The sequence below is a fragment of the Schistocerca nitens genome, chromosome 12 (genome assembly GCF_023898315.1).
Source record: "Schistocerca nitens isolate TAMUIC-IGC-003100 chromosome 12, iqSchNite1.1, whole genome shotgun sequence".
In the NCBI taxonomy this organism is placed as follows: domain Eukaryota; kingdom Metazoa; phylum Arthropoda; class Insecta; order Orthoptera; family Acrididae; genus Schistocerca; species Schistocerca nitens.
Genome location: NC_064625.1, coordinates 2,417,175 through 2,433,341, shown reverse-complemented (window position 1 = coordinate 2,433,341; position 16,167 = coordinate 2,417,175). Strand labels below are relative to the sequence as shown.

Here is a 16,167-nt window from a genome sequence, read left to right as displayed (position 1 = left end):
GAGAAGTGACTGAGGCCCAGACTCAGCCAGAAAGTTTTGGGAACTGTGTTTTCAAACTCAAAACGGTGTACTGCTGACCGACTTTCTGCATGAGCAAAGGACGGTGATTGTGAGCTACCGGAGGGGGAGGGGGTAACCCGGACTACTTACCGTGATGAGTGATGCCGGCAACCGATTCACCTATTGTCCTGCGTAACTGTATACGGCAGCTCTCAGTTGTGAAAAATGCACTGAAATAAAATGGCACTTACAGCCCAGACTAATGCCCGTATGAGTAGCATTTATTTGGACCACTGAAGAAGGTATTAGGAGGGGTACATTTTCAAACACGAGTCCGTACTCGAACAGGACGCACGCCATTGGCCACGGGAAAGCCAACTTCCTCCTTCTGTGAAGTGATCGGAGAGCTCCTTGTGTATTGCAGTAAACATTTCCATTCCTGTAATCTGTGTACAAAAATAGGGCACTCCATTTGTATTACTATGTAACACCAATAAAGCTGCATTCTGGTATTCCAGTTTGTATTTGAACGACACTCGTAAATATAACAAGCTGTACGAGAATTTTGATTTCAGTATTGTAACAAAATGCAAAAAAGTGTGGTAGCTAAATTATGGTGCTATTTTGATCACATTTTGCATGTGATCAAAACAGCACTATACTTCAAATAGCGATATAAATTTGTATATAAAAGATATGTATCAAATCGAGACCAGCTCAAATTCACTGTCAACAGTCTGAAGATCAGCTCCTGTACGGAGTGATTTATAAAACGTCGTCTTATATACAAATATCTGTTTTACAATACTCTCGTGTGTGTACATGTCATTAAGACACCAGTCAGGCACATATGTCGACGGTCAGTAGGAATGTAAGGCACACGTAGTCGAATTCCTAGGAACTCTAAATTGTGGAGGTCAAATAACAGTAGGCGACAGACTTCTGCAACTTTTTGCAGTGGTCCATCTCCGATGTGGGACATTTTCCAATCGACAGCAGAGGAGGCACTTCCCTGTGTGCGGAACATCCTTCCCAGTTGAAACGGAGAGAGCATCTGTGGCATTAACTGTTATCCCGAGGTGTCTGAAACAGGAAATGACAAGAATTATCTTAAAAGACTTTATTTCTAGGCTCGGGAAGGTTTTGATAATTTATAAAGCACAGCTTATGGGCTTCAGTAAAGAAAAGCTCCATTTTGAAGAAAATTTGTCATGCAATGTTGGCAAACTTGTACAAATTTGAAGATGTTAGCATAGGTCTTTTCCTATCTGAGACAGTCTTTCATTTGAAATAAGCAATTATTTCTTTGAAATTAGCTACTTTCATCCCCTCGGGCATTATCGAGAGATCTCGTCGTCAAAAGAGTAAAGAAAGCTACGGGCAACTTCGAACAAACAAGGGATAATGAAATACGTGCCGCAGTTCATTCAAAAATAACATTACGTTTCCGTTCGTCAGTATACGATGATCTACACAGCACTGTGGAAAGAATTTTTAACTTTCCATTTTCTAAGTAGATGAGGTCATTCGAAGTGCAACGCCATCACAAAGTCAGTCAGAGTCTTTGCAGCCAAATACAGGCAAGTTACTTGTGGGGCAGAGTAAGTCACAGTACGGGATTTTCCAGCTCTGGTCTTACAACTGAGAGAATACTACTGAAAACTGTGTCACAACTGGGAGATGGGGCGTATTTCTAATTTCATTCTGGGACAATATATACCACACAAAAGTAAGGGAGGCCTCACATATCTGCTAGTGTGCGTACCAGCTGAAACTCCAGACTCGCCTCACACGAGCAGGAGGTGATGCAATTGACAGCAACTGTTGTGATATAACAGTATCCCTAATAAGAATGCATCAGAAGTCAGTTGGGCAGTTTGGGGAGTAAAGGGACTAAAGTGCTCAGTTATCAGTCCCGTTTTCTGAGGTCACACAGGTATCGGACGAAGACCGTACCCCAAAAGAATCCTATCACCTAAAATCTGAAGAAGGAACAAAATGCGTAAAACAAACTGTGTAACCGTACAGAAGGAGAAAACAAAAGAATCGTGCCACAAGTGAAAATATCAACTAAAACGAAAATAGTGGCAGAAGGTGTGAAAACAAAGTAGCAGATGGCTCGGGCTGGCTATCACAAGAATAAAAAAGGATGAGCCAGCCATTCTGCAACACACTAATATCTCCAGCCGAAAAATACGAGGCGAGAAAAACACAGACTGTGAAAAGAGGAACGGGCAGTCGAACAGACGGCACCGGAGGGAGTGAGAAAGAACAAAAGTGGAGGTACGGTGAAAGTCTGGGAGAGAAGGCCACGTGCTCAGGATAACAACCCCCTCCTGAACACTGTATGCCGTGCATCAGGAAGGTTAAAAGACTGCCGCGGAGCAGCTAGATTGGGACAGTCCGACAGAATGCGGACTTTTGCCAATCGAGAGTGCAGTGATACTGTGGTAGGTCCTAGTGACTGTGAATCAGCCGGGTACGACCCGTGTCGAGCCGGCGTAGGACAACAGAGCCTCCACGAGTGGCTAACGTGGACGACTTCCACGCATTCGGTATCTCTTTTTATAGCACAATATTTATTTGGCGTACTCAGGTAGTGTCATTGAGTATTCCAGATCCCGAAAACTTGAAGGCGTAAGACCGATCGAAGATCAGTCTCCAGAGTGCCGATGTCCCGAGTCGGCTTACCGGTAGCACATTTGGCCAGCCTGTCGGCAAGTCGATTTCCGAGGATTCCGATACGTCCCGAGGTCCAGATGAAGGCCAGTGAACGTCCACGGTTTTCGAGGGTACAAACAGATTCCCACACAGTCATTACCGAAGGACGGCGAGGAAACACCGGTCGAGAGCTCGTATGCTGCCAAAGGTGTTACTACAGACGAGCGAGGACTCACCTGCGCAGGAGCAGATACGCTCGAGTGCGCGAGAGACGGTTACCGACTCTGCAGTGAAAACACTGCAGCGCTATCCGGCAAGGAGTGCCGTCCGGTACGTACGGCACGAGCTTAAGAGAAGCCGAGGCGACTGTCGAGCCATCCTCGTGGACTATTTCTGAGCCACGGAACTCGCCGAGAATAGAGAAAAATTGGCTGCGGAGGGCCTCGGGAAAAAATGAGTCTTTTGAGCATCGCGAAAGATCCAGACGAAGCTGTGGCCAAAGTGTAGACAGTGGAGGTGTACGTGAGTAGACCCGGAGCAAAGGTGGTAGAGGGAACGAGTAGAGTTCACCGAGAATGGACCAGACACGGACTGCAATTGTTATCCCCAATGTGGGCCGCAGTTGCGGGAGACGGATCGCCACGTTAGGGAAAGGGAGACGGTAACTCGGATGTCGAGGCGAGCTGCGAACGTGTGGGGTACAATTTGCTAGCAGTTGTCGTCACCTGATCCGCAACGGAAGAATACCAGCTTTCACGAGCAGGCCGTTCACTAAGCTCGTCCGGAAAGCTCCCGTCACGCGTAGAACTCCGCAGTGACGTACAGCACTCGCACTGCTGAGGGTGCCGCCGAACCGTACACCGGGCTCACTTACTCGAGACAGGACTGTACGAGGTGTTTGTGCGGCTGCAACAGTGTAGTGCAATCTGCACCCCAGGCGGTGTGAATCGGGCATCGGAGAATGGCGAGATGCCACCAGTACTTTTGCTTAACTGACGAGACGGGGAAGCCGAGTTAAACGGCAGTCTTCCACAACAGCAAGAAGACGGTAAGTTGTGGAAAGCCATTAGACGTGCTGTTGAAAGCAAAATGCTAAGTCACTCTCAAGAACAGTATCAATTAAAATCCGGAATATTGTATCGGAGGACGGATGAAGAAGATGTTTGGAAAGTTTGTGTTCCAAATAAATATTCAGAATCACTAACACGGTACACTCACTTGAATTGGAGTCATTTTGGTGCCGCTAAATGTACAGCCAAAATAGCACAATACTGCTATCGTCCAAATTTGGGACATCTAGCTACAAATATTTTTAAGAAGTGCAAAATATGTCAGAAGGCGAAACCCATAAACTATTGACGGAAGATAGAATTACATCCAATCATCCCACAACAACCTTTAATGTTGGTGTCATGTGATGTCTGTGGGTCTTGTTTTGGCTTTCTATGATCTCTTTTCAAAATATGTGAAAATATATCCTTTGAAAAATCTCCACGTTCGACCCATGTTACGCAAATTTATCAACAACTATATAACTGAGCTCGGCAAACCTATAATGATCTTGACAGACAACGCTGCATATTATACAAGCAAAGTATGGAGAGACACTATGAAAGAACAAGGAATCCAGCACATTTACATCTCAAGATTTTACCCTTGTGGAAATCCGGTTGCGAGAATCTTCCGAGAGTTGAACCGATTTTTACGGACGTACATACCCAAACAACATTATAAATGGATCGATTGTATTTATGAATTTGAGAAAGTGTATAATGACTTACCGCACTTATCGACAGGTTATTCACCTAACCAAATGGTATTTGGTGAAAGTATTGTGCCAGAATGGATGAAGAAATTACCTGCGATAGAACAAAAGATTACCTGAGATAGAACAAAAGATTACCAAGAAAGAAGATATGGTGAAGAAGGTCTACGAAAACCTGAAGCATCAAGCACAATTGAGAAAAACCCGTTTTGATAAAAATGTGAAGAAAGTAGTCACATATGATGTAGGGGAAGAAATTTTATTGAGAAATCACCCAAAAGCATCAACCAGGAAAAGACTGAATAAGAAATGGCAATATTTATATACAGGTCCATACAAAATGTCCGCTGCTCGTGGTCTCGCGGTAGCGTTCTCACTTCCCGAGCACGGGGTCCCGGGTTCGATTCCAGGCGGGGTCAGGAATTTTTCCTGCCTCGAGATGACTGGGTGTTGTTCTGTCGTCTTCATCATCATCATTCATCCCCATCATGGTCGGAGGAAGGCAACGGCAAACCACCTCCATTAGGACCTTGCCTAGTAAGGCGGTGCGGGTCTCCCGCATCGTTCCCCTACGCTCTGTAAAGAAGCATGGGACTTCATTTTTTCATTTCCATACAAAATAATGAAAATACGTCATGAAGGGAGCTACCTCCTGGCAGATTGTGATACTGATGTAATTAAAGGCTTGTTCAGTCACATAGACCTGAAGAAGTATTATCAATAATGAGCGAAATATAGATTCAAGAAACACTGAATTATACCAAGACTACACTCAGAGTGGACTAAATAAAAGCACCAGTGGATAAATACGTACTTATACTAACTTACAAAGAAAATTAAAAAATGTACCGAAGATTTCCATGAGATACCTTCTTGGTATCAGCAACAATGACTACGCAGAAATACGATTTATCCTCTCACCGAACAGCGAGGATGGATGATTTAAAAGTGGAATTAAGAGGAAAAGAAAAGGACCAAATCCTCTCTGGTTAAACAAGTGGCCTGATAAGGGTTTTGGCCTAGGATGCCAATCGTCGAACCTGGCTGTGATCCCTGCCTTGCACAGTCGGTTGAAGAACTGAGGACTTCATCCAAGAAAAAAAATGTGGTGTGAATATGAAGTGATTAGTGCGAAGTGTTTCTAAGACAACCTATAAACAAATGTGGAATTTAGTTAAGGGCATTCTGTCTAGGCCCATTAACTCAACTTAAATATTGTAGACTGTATGTACTGACTTGTTGAGTGAATCTGAGAATGAGTGTATTCGCCGAAACAAATACCCTCTCCTGTCACAGTACACAAAAAAAAAAAATTAGCCTGTTCTGTCTGGAACCTCTTCAAGACATCACAGTCTGGGGGGCCATGTAACTTTACAAGTCAAGATAGATGTAACGGAACTTGAATAGCGTAAAGTTATCGTTAAAAACGCGATTTGTTACGATTTGTTCGGTCATAATAGTAGTAACATGCTTTTGAATACAATTAAAATATAACGGCGATACCTGTTTAGTGTTATTGGAAATAATATGTAGTAAATTAATGAGTAAGGTAGCCGAACCTATAAGAAGAGGTAAAATTGGGCATTTCAAGGTGTTTTGCTTTATATTGACGAAGCCGATGATACAGAGTCTTTTTTTTTTTTTTCTGCTTACTCTTAGAAAAAAAAACAAGTAAAGAAGTTCTAATTGTGCGTTGTGAAAAATATAGGGGCGAGTTTTAAATAGCTACGGTGTACATATATTGGTGTTCTGTGGGTGTACAATCAGACTAACAAATCGACATTTAGTTACACAAAATCGCGGATAGCGAAGTGTGGTCATTAAATTGAGTACACCTACAGGGCGGTCAATTCCGGGATAAGTCTATTCGCATCTCACGAGGGACGCGGTATTGAGACCGGTTTTTTTAAAATTATTTCACGGAGAGCGGGCTTCAATTTATAAAAAGGAGAAAAGCTGTATCATTATCATTATCATTGACTGTTGGGGTCAAGCAACCAAAACTATTCATCAAAGGGTTTCGGTGAATGAATGGTGAATGCGAAATGAAACTGCGAACGAAGTTATGTTAAATAAAACAGAAGAGACAAGACAGTTTGATCGTATCTGTTATTATTCCATAAACTGTAACATTTCTTCTCGTTGTACGAAGCCTTTATAGACGATCGTTATGACAATTTGCTTTGAAGGGAGTTCGTTACGAGTTAAGTTTTGGGGACCTGGTCAAGAGGGGATTGTTCGTAGATCCTAACTACTGCAGCTATTCTGGAATCAGGTGCTACCGTGACCGTTGTGTGTTGTCAATGGCTTAAGGTCATCATATCTCGTGCACTAAGATCGACGCACCTTTTCTCTCGGTATAACGGTGCCTCACGGTAACAACGACAACGCCGACGGCGAAGAAAGATACGGTCGAGTTCTAGATCTAAGGAGGGGGAGGTGAAGGGTTGTGACCTGTATCCAGGTTTTGTCACCGTACCGGCCTACACGGCACATTAATATTAGCGGAATATATACCGAAATAAAAATGTGTGTGGCACAGTCAACATCTTACACTGAAACAGCATAAATGTCTACGAGCTCAGGAACAGAAAAGTATTGGCAAAAATATAACAAACAACACCGTGCGAGAAACAGATACAAACACTATCAAAGGTGGAATATGGAATATCACTGCCTTTTTTTTTTCTTTATTGTGAATTACATTAAACATTGACCTACACACAGGTTCTTCCCCAGCTACAGTGTGTGTGGCTTTTTTTCCCCACTAAGGACACCTTTACGTGCCGATATTTCAACACTGCTCTGCAGACCGAGAGATTCGCAAACAGTTCCTGTTGAAAACTGAAATAAATAACAACGTCACACAGAAATATTACTGCCTTCGAGAATTTTACTTACCTACAGACCTGAGCTTCTGCAGGGTGTATACGCGGACAAGGAAAAATATTCCCGGATTTCTCGGTAAAAATATACACTTTCTCCCGGGTGAAAACATAGTTTTTCCCTGTTAATTGACAGTATATTTTCTCTCGGAACTGTATAACTTATCAATCCTTTGAATGGTTATGGTTTTATACACGGGTGTAGAATTTCCCGGTGCTTTAGAAAACGAAACTCAGGGGAAAAAACACCTTTTGGAAAGATGTTTGATGTGCAGTAACATGTACGCTGCATATTTTCATATTACGAAAGTATAAATTCGAATTCCACCAAACCCCGAATGTTACTTTCCGAAGCATTGAAATCGAGATTGTGACGGGTATTTGTAAGCCAATCATAGTTCACGTGACACGATCTCGCCAGTCGATGACAGCGGATATTCAGAGCTTCGGACACGCGGTGAAGCCAGTCAATAGCAAAATCACTGTCATGTAGCGCGAACACACGAACAGGAAAAGTTAATGGTTCAAATAAATATATACATATAATGTTGCTACAAGAAAAACGAAGCTTTCACATATAATATTGGTCTCTAAGGCCAATACGCTGCAAGAGAAGCTAAGCTTTCACATATAATGTTGGCCTTTTATGCACATATTACATTTTAAGATATATCACACAAATGTGCCAGTAAATTTTTAATAACGACATAAAAGTGTGATCTTCTGGGCTATAAATTCTTATAAATGGATCATCATCAAAGAGCTGATTTTTAAACGAGTCCCAGATTCCCAGTGAAGTAGGCATCGACCTGATATTAAGCTTTTCAATGTGGTTTCGGGATGTAAATTTCCTTAGGTACCAGTACTTTGTTATCTCATGTCTGGTTCTTTGCTATGGCATAATGCCATATGTGCTAGATGATGAAAACGTACACTTGAAATGCACTGAACAATTGAAACTAGCCAATAGTTTGAAATTAAACCCTTTGTTTCAAATATATTGACTGCCTCAGCAGAAAAGATTAATAAAAGAAAATTTCTTCAGCAAATCGATAAAAAGTAACTTTATTGTTCTGCAAGGCAATTAATGCTTGACTGTCAGAAAGGTGGAAATAAAATAAAATCTGAAACAAATATGTATTTTAGCCTTCCGTAATTATGTGAATGTATTTTAATTCACATGATAGCTCCCGGCCAAAGAAATCAATTTTGTTTTCATTTGACATGAGTTCAGTAGACAAAGAAGAAACAGCAAAATCACTAAATGTAAACACGGGTCACATGGAGACTACCCGCTTCCCTATTGTAACTCATACTGCTCTGTGCATCAGACCCGTATCTACGATATTTCCGAACTGTGGCAATAGTAGATAGTGGCGTCCCTCGAGTGAGTTAGGACGTCAAAAATTTAAAAAAGTATCGAATTTTCAAAACTACGTTCATATTGAAGAGGACATCTTCTTGAAGAGTCTGATGCATAAAACATATGTGTCCGAGGAATTGTAAGACATGTTATTTGATCTTAAGTGTGCCAAAGTGCAGAGCCACACCTCTGCACACAGCATTCTTCTATCGCACGTCACTATTTCAATCTGTGGAATTGAGGCGTGTATATTTTATACTGGATGCCATCAAACTATATTCAGGACAGTGGAAATTGAAATGTCCTATGGTGCCTCTCATGCTTCCAAAAGGCCGGTCAGACATCGAGCCCAACTTTTTTTTAACTCTTCAGAAAATTTGCATTCTTTATTCCCTATTAGCTAACAATACATAGGATACACAAAACCAGTAAAGAGAAGAGATAAGCAAGACAGTACACATTTCTTCAATTCTTAGCTCCTAGAATTTTTTTCTCTCTAATCTTGCTACAGCTTTACACGGCACGCTTTGCTTTCTGCGAAAGGATCTGTTACCTCATCAAAGTGCATCAAACATTTTCCTACACGAGAAATCGAAATGTCGTTGTCTAACACTGAAAAAGCTGTAATTACAAATAGGCCCAAGAGTGGTGTGGTTTCTCGACATGATTACCTGTATTTTGTCACTGTCTGCGAAATAAAACAAAATAGGCCTTTATAATACTCCAACAATTGTAACACATGCCAAATAAACGAGACTGTTTTGGCAGAAATGGTTATTTTTATAACACAGCAGAATATAATTCACAAAGTACCAATATCAAGTGCCTATTAGGCCTACTACAAGCAAAAAGCTTTATGTTAGGAAATAGTTTTACACTTCATTCATACGCTCCAGTTTCTCAAACACGAGATCGAAAAGTAGTAGTGCGAAAGTTTTATATAAATTTGAAATCGTCATATTCTTCCATAGTTTATGTGATGTCACCATTTCTTCTCCTTCCTCGTTTTAACAAACAATGTTGTCACCACTAATTCTGTATCTATCGCTGCCAATGTCAAAGCTTATCCTCCGGTTAACTTCACGAACTCTGCTAGAATCACCAGTTTAGTTATCCGGTTAGGTGTTTGGTGTTCCTACAACGCGTTCCCCGCGCTGCTTCCAGAATAGACCTCAAGGCGGCTGCTAGCCGGACACTGTACAACTGGCCCTTGCTAGTATGGCGATGTGGCCAAAAATTTTCTGTCAAAATTTCATTTTCCTGGATACACCGAGAAGATAATACGTAATCTTTCTTAACTGTTATTCCTGTTAGTCATTTATTCGCACTCTGGTAGTCTGAATCTACGGATTTTGCCGGTAATCGTAACGATGCTCATCATTCGCAAACCCAATCGACCACACAATCGGACAGTGGTCGGCTTTCTTTCGTTCGGCTGTACGAGGTGCATTCGAGTTCTAAGGCCTCCGATTTTTTTTTCTCCGGACTGGAAAGAGATAGAAACATGCGCGTAGTTTTAAAATGAGGCCGCGTTCATTGTCAATACGTCCCAGAGATGGCAGCACCGTACGGCAGATGGAATTTTACCGCCAGCGGCGAGAATCGGAACTGTTTTAAATACTTAAAATGGCGACGTTTTCCTTACTTGAACAGCGTGCAATCAATCGTTTTCTGAATTTGCGTGGTGTGAAACCAATTGAAATTCATCGACAGTTGAAGGAGACGTGTGGTAACGGAGATACGGATGTGCCGAAAGTGCGTTCGTGGGTGCGACAGTTTAATGAAGGCAGAACATCGTGTGACAACAAACCGAAACAACCTCGGGCTCCCACAAGCCGGTCTGACGACACGATCGAGAAAGTGGAGAGAATTGTTTTGGGGGATCGCCGAATGACTGTTGAACAGATCGCCTCCAGAGTTGGCATTTCTGTGGGTTCTGTGCACACAATCCTGCACGACGACCTGAAAATGCGAAAAGTGTCATCCAGGTGGGTGCCACGAATGCTGAAGGATGACCACACGGCTGCCCGTGTGGCATGTTGCCAAGCAATGTTGACGTGCAATGACTTCATGAATGGGACTTTCTTTTCGTCAGTTGTGGCAATGGATGAGACGTGGATGCCATTTTTCAATCCAGAAAAAAAAGCGCCAGTCAGCTCAATGGAAGCACACAGATTCACCGCCACCAAAAAAGTTTTGGGTAACCGCCAGTGTTGAAAAAATGACGGTGTCCATGTTCTGGGACAGCGAGGGCGTAATCCTTACCCATTGCGTTCCAAAGGGCACTACGGTAACAGGTGCATCCTACGAAAATGTTTTGAAGAACAAATCCCTTCCTGCACTGCAACAAAAACGTCCGGGAAGGGCTGCGCGTGTGCTGTTTCACCGAGACAACGCACCCGCACATCGAGCTAACGTTACGCAACAGTTTCTTCGTGATAACAACTTTGAAGTGATTCCTCACGCTCCCTACTCACCTGACCCGGCTCCTAGTGACTTTTGGCTTTTTCCAACAATGAAAGACACTCTCTGTGGCCGCATATTCACCAGCCGTGCTGCTATTGCCTCAGCGATTTTCCAGTGGTCAAAACAAACTCCTAAAGAAGCCTTCGCCGCTGCCATGGAATCGTGGCGTCAGCGTTGTGAAAAATGTGTACGTCTGCAGGGCGATTACGTCGAGAAGTAACGCCAGTTTCATCGATTTCGGGTGAGTAGTTAATTAGAAAAAAAGTCGGAGAGCTTAGTACTTGAATGCACCTCGTACTCTGCTCAGCTCGTATAGCCCCTTTTGTCTGCAGGAAAGTTTATCTCTGCATGTGACGAGGATTCCATTGACAGAGACATCATGTACGCTGTGCACAAATTCACAAATCAACTTATGATTCATTCATAAATCAACTTAGAATGTGCACAACAATGTTCAAAAACCGACAGGGACACGTTTCAAAGTCATACGAATAATCAAATGGCTCTGAGCACTATGGGACTTAACATCTGTGGTCATCAGTCCCCTAGAACTTAGAACTACTTAAACCTAACTAACCTAAGGACATCACACACATCCATGCCCAAGGCAGGATTCGAACCTGCGACCGTAGCAGTCTCGCAGTTCCGGACTGAGCACCTAGAACCGCGAGACCACCGCGGCCGGCTGCGAATAATCGATAGACCAACGTGCACTGGATGCTAGGCGCTTTGAGAAACAAGGTTTTTTCCTCAAGAATATGAATTTGTCCCCCCCCCCCCCTTTCATAGATCCAGGGCTGCTGCGCAATCTGGCAGCTTGGACGCGCCAGTAAAATTTTTCCCGGTAGCACCTAGGTACCTCTTTTTTTTTTCCCTGCGACTGCTTACACAGCCAACAGCCACGTTTCTGTACCCAGAAGCGGAAGAAGATACTACTCAACTGTGCATGCACATAATCCCACTCATAACTGCTAAAACAAATCTAATGTTAACAGTTGTGACGTCATGCTCATCGGAGGCAATTTGTTGTTACGACGCATTGCATAGTCTTCCTAAAGCCTTGGACACATTTTGCTGTTGGCAGACGTTTGTATGAGCACAGTGTTTTGTTGCTGTATATGGCGCATTTTCTTTTCAATTTAATTATTCTGCAGTAGCAGGATACAGTAATATCCTTTGTTGAAGTATTGGTTCTGACCAGGAAAAATTACAAAAATTTAACTGAGAACAAAAACAATGAAAAATTTCCTGAATTCAAAAAAATTCCCGGGTTTTTCCCGGTTTTCTCCCGGATGAAAAAATTCCCAGGTTTTTCTCGGAACTCCCGGTTGTCCTGGGCCACAAACACCCTGTTCCGAGAAACTATGGATAAAAGACAACCCCACTGTCGACCTTTGCCGCGTTACGACTGCAGTAATTTATTTTCACACTGTCACACAGTTTCGGGGCCAAGACGTTGTCGAGTGCTTCTCTGAAACCATTGTCTAATATATATTAAGTACATTGTACAATTTCATACGGTTATAAATTTGAGAGCCAATCCGTATTACCTATACGTACGTACTGTGTGGCTGACGCAGTGTACCGTACTTTGCAAAGTCACCCCACGTGGATACGTACGGTGAACATTTGTCGTGTCCGTAAATGACTGTTGGCACACTAAACTCAAACGAAAGTAGTGTCAGCCATTTGAGTAACATTACTGCCATAATGACATAAGCACTGTAATACGGAACTCGGGGTACGTCACACGGAACACTGCTCTTCTCGGGACAACACGACTGTCTACTGTAAACGGCAGTACAAACACCTGATGGCAATGACGACTGCTGACCACCTGACTGAACTTGTCAATGTGCGCCAGAGATGTGTTGCAAAAGAATATCGATACATCTTTTGGTGGTGAGTTTAATGTTATTATCCTAAGCGTAAAGCTCTCATCAATTTGGAGACCAGTCGAAACACCAGAGTGCTCTACTAACAGAGGTCCCGGTCGAGGTGACGTGCCGTCGCCTTCCTGTGACCTTCGGACTGCCGTATCTGGTCACTTACACGGACATCTACACAGATTTCGTACCACGGTGCAACTCTACATTTTTCACATTAACGAACAATGCCAGAGGTGAAAGAAGTCAAAAGTGACACGTGAAAATCCTAAGACTGGCCGAGTGTCAATCTGTGACCTCTGGATAGTAGGTCTGGCACGCAGTCACTCAGCCTCGAGATGCACCACTATTATCATCCTACTGTTACATAATAAGATACACTGAAATTAGACATGGCAGGGATACGGGTACGGGGTGCGTGTATCTGTAGGACCACACGTCAACACTAGCTCGTTCCGTAAACACCATTTGTATCTGGCACGTATTGACAGGTTCAGTCAGCCGGGTAGTCGTGGCCATTGCCAGATGTTTGAGCTGCTCCTTACTGTATACTAAACTGTCTCAAATCGACATCACCACTTTCGAACTTACTCGTACACGTCATTACGGAAGTAGCACTATCAAAATGGCCGGTGAGTGCATAACGCTACTCTCGTTCGAGTTTACTGTGCCAGCAGTTATATACGGAGACGACAGATATACGTCGTACGCGCGCACGAATGGAGACTCGGTTTGGTATCGAAGCAACTGAGAACGCCCGGCTGCAGCCACAACAGATTACCCACGATAATGGTATATTTAATAAATCTGTCCTATTACAGCAGAGGCTCACTTACGTCTCAAAAGCCCCGCTGTGCCTACTGCAGACCTACCGGAGGTCGCTCCGGCTAACGCCCTACCTCGTGCACCGGCTGTCTCTCGCTGTTTTCGAGTCCTTTCCCATTACGTAGCAATATATGCAGAAATGCATTGATAGGTACGAATCTGGTGTCACATTGGCAAAAAATCAGAGTCGGATTATGAAAATATTTTGAATGTTCAGTCAATTAAGAATGACTCAGCTCTAGACCCTGTAAGACACGTGTTGCACTTATTTTTGACACTAATGCATTATTATAAGTAGTGGGAGGAGAACGAAACATTCATATACGGTTTTCCGAATATCGAGAAAGAAAACGAGAACAGAGAACGTATACAATGTCACCCAAAGTGTAAGATAATGACTGAGAAGTCTCATTGTCGGTAAGACTATCGATACGGGAAAAACTTAAGCTGAAATCAGCTCTAAATGAAGGGCAGGGTCGTACGAGGAACATCTCTCTCGTCACTCACAATTGTCGTCGTAACCGACAAACTTTCAAAAACGGCAAAAAGAAATGAACACTCCCTCACATTGCACGACGTAACAATACGAGGTGAGAAAAAAGCGTCAACACAAATCAAACTGGAGCTCTAGTGTGAAGAATTCGTGTCAATCTGTCTCACAACCGGCAAAACCGAGACGGTAATTTTAGTGTCGAAACTAAAATTGTTCAACAGTCTATCTAAAAATAGAAGACAAATGATGGAGATTTTGGACAACTTCCAGTACTTCTACAGCACATTTTGCTTCGATAATACGAAATGCCTCGAGATTCGCACTGGAATACAAAGAGCTCACGAATTCTCGAGTGTAATTCTGTTCTCGCATGGAGCAGCTCAGTGTCAGCTGGACCGTCAGCGACACAGCCACTCGAGCTCCTGCAGCTAAGAAGGTGAGTACACCGCTCGTTTATTACATATTTTTACGAGTTTCAAACAGGAGCGACTCCAGTAATGGGTGGGCACTGTGACTGCTGTGTACAGATGTGAGCCGAGCTGGCGACCCTCTGCTCACAGCTCCAGGCTGTGTCGGCTTCCATCACACGGCTCGAGGCTGCTGCCGAGGGGCACCACTCTGGGGGGTCGGACCGGCGATGCGAGGGACGTCGAGCGCGACCCGCGTGTCCCCCCTTCGGTCCACTGCGGTGGCCGCCCCGGGTGCTGCCTGCACTCGGGTCGACCCCTCACCCGAGGCCGAGTGGGAGATCGTTCCGAAGTCTGGCAGGCGGCGAAACACTTTCCGAGGGGCCGATCGTAGGGCCTCCCCGTTTTGTCTGACGAACAGATTTCGGGAGTCATCTGTGGCTGACGAAGTCTCCGAGCCGGATGCGGTCGTCCACCCTGTTCCAGAGGAAGCTTCTCACCTCGCAAGATCTGGGCATTTACAGAGTGTGGGTTTTCTGGTAGTTGGGAGTTCCGATGTTAGGTGTGTAATGGTGACCCTAAGGAATGTGGCTGCCGTGGAGGGGAAGGAAGCCAGTGTGCACCGGGGGGAGTCATTCCGGATGTGGAAAGGGTACTTCCGGATGCCACGAAGAGCACAGGGTGCGGCCAGCTGCAGGTGGTGGCCCGTGTCGGTACCAGTGACGTGTGTCGCTTTGGATCGGAGGAGATTCTCTCCGGTTTCTAGTGGCTGGCAGAAATGGTAAAGGCTGCCAGTCTTCCTTGCGAGATAAAGGCAGAGCTCGCCATCTGCGGCATCGTCGACAGTACAGACCGTGGTCCTTTGGTGCAGAGCCGGGTGGAGGATCTGAATCAGAGTCTCAAGCGGTTCTGTCACCGTGTAGGCTGCAGAGTCCTCGACGTGTGCCATCGGGTGGTGTGTTTCCGGGTTCCACTTAATAAGTCAGGAGTCCACTACACACAGGAGGCGGCTACACGGGTAGCGGGGGCTGTGTGGAAGGGACTGGGAGGCTTTTTAGGTTAGAGGGTCTTACGAAACCACAGAAAGGGCATCTGTCTAAAAGGGGGCAGGTAAAACACACTAAGGTAGTTAAAGAAACTATCGGTATTGTAGTCGTAACGGTATTGTAGTTGTAAATTGTTGTAGCTGTGTTTGGAAAGAACCAGAGCTCCGAGCCCTAATAGAAAGCACAGAAGCTCAAGTAGTTATAGGTACAGAAAGCTGGCTAAAGCCGGAAATAACTTCAGCCGAAATTTTTTCAAACGACCTAACAGTTTTCAGAAAGCATAGATTAAATGCAGTTGGTGGTGGCGTATTTATTGCTGTCAGAAGAAGTTTACCTTGTAGTGAAATTGAAGTAGATAGTTCCTACGAAA

General features: G+C 44.0%; 1 protein-coding gene across 1 annotated transcript in view; it reads right to left on the bottom strand.

Annotated features, from left to right (window-relative positions):
* Window positions 1-564: 564 nt before the first annotated feature.
* The window catches only part of LOC126215301 (trichohyalin-like), a 262,572-nt gene continuing 246,969 nt past the window's right edge, over window positions 565-16,167 (bottom strand). The window contains exon 22 of the mRNA XM_049941984.1: window positions 565-1,083. Within this exon, the coding sequence (XP_049797941.1) occupies window positions 1,063-1,083 (21 nt within the window). The 3' untranslated portion in view covers window positions 565-1,062. The remainder of the gene's footprint in view (window positions 1,084-16,167) is intronic.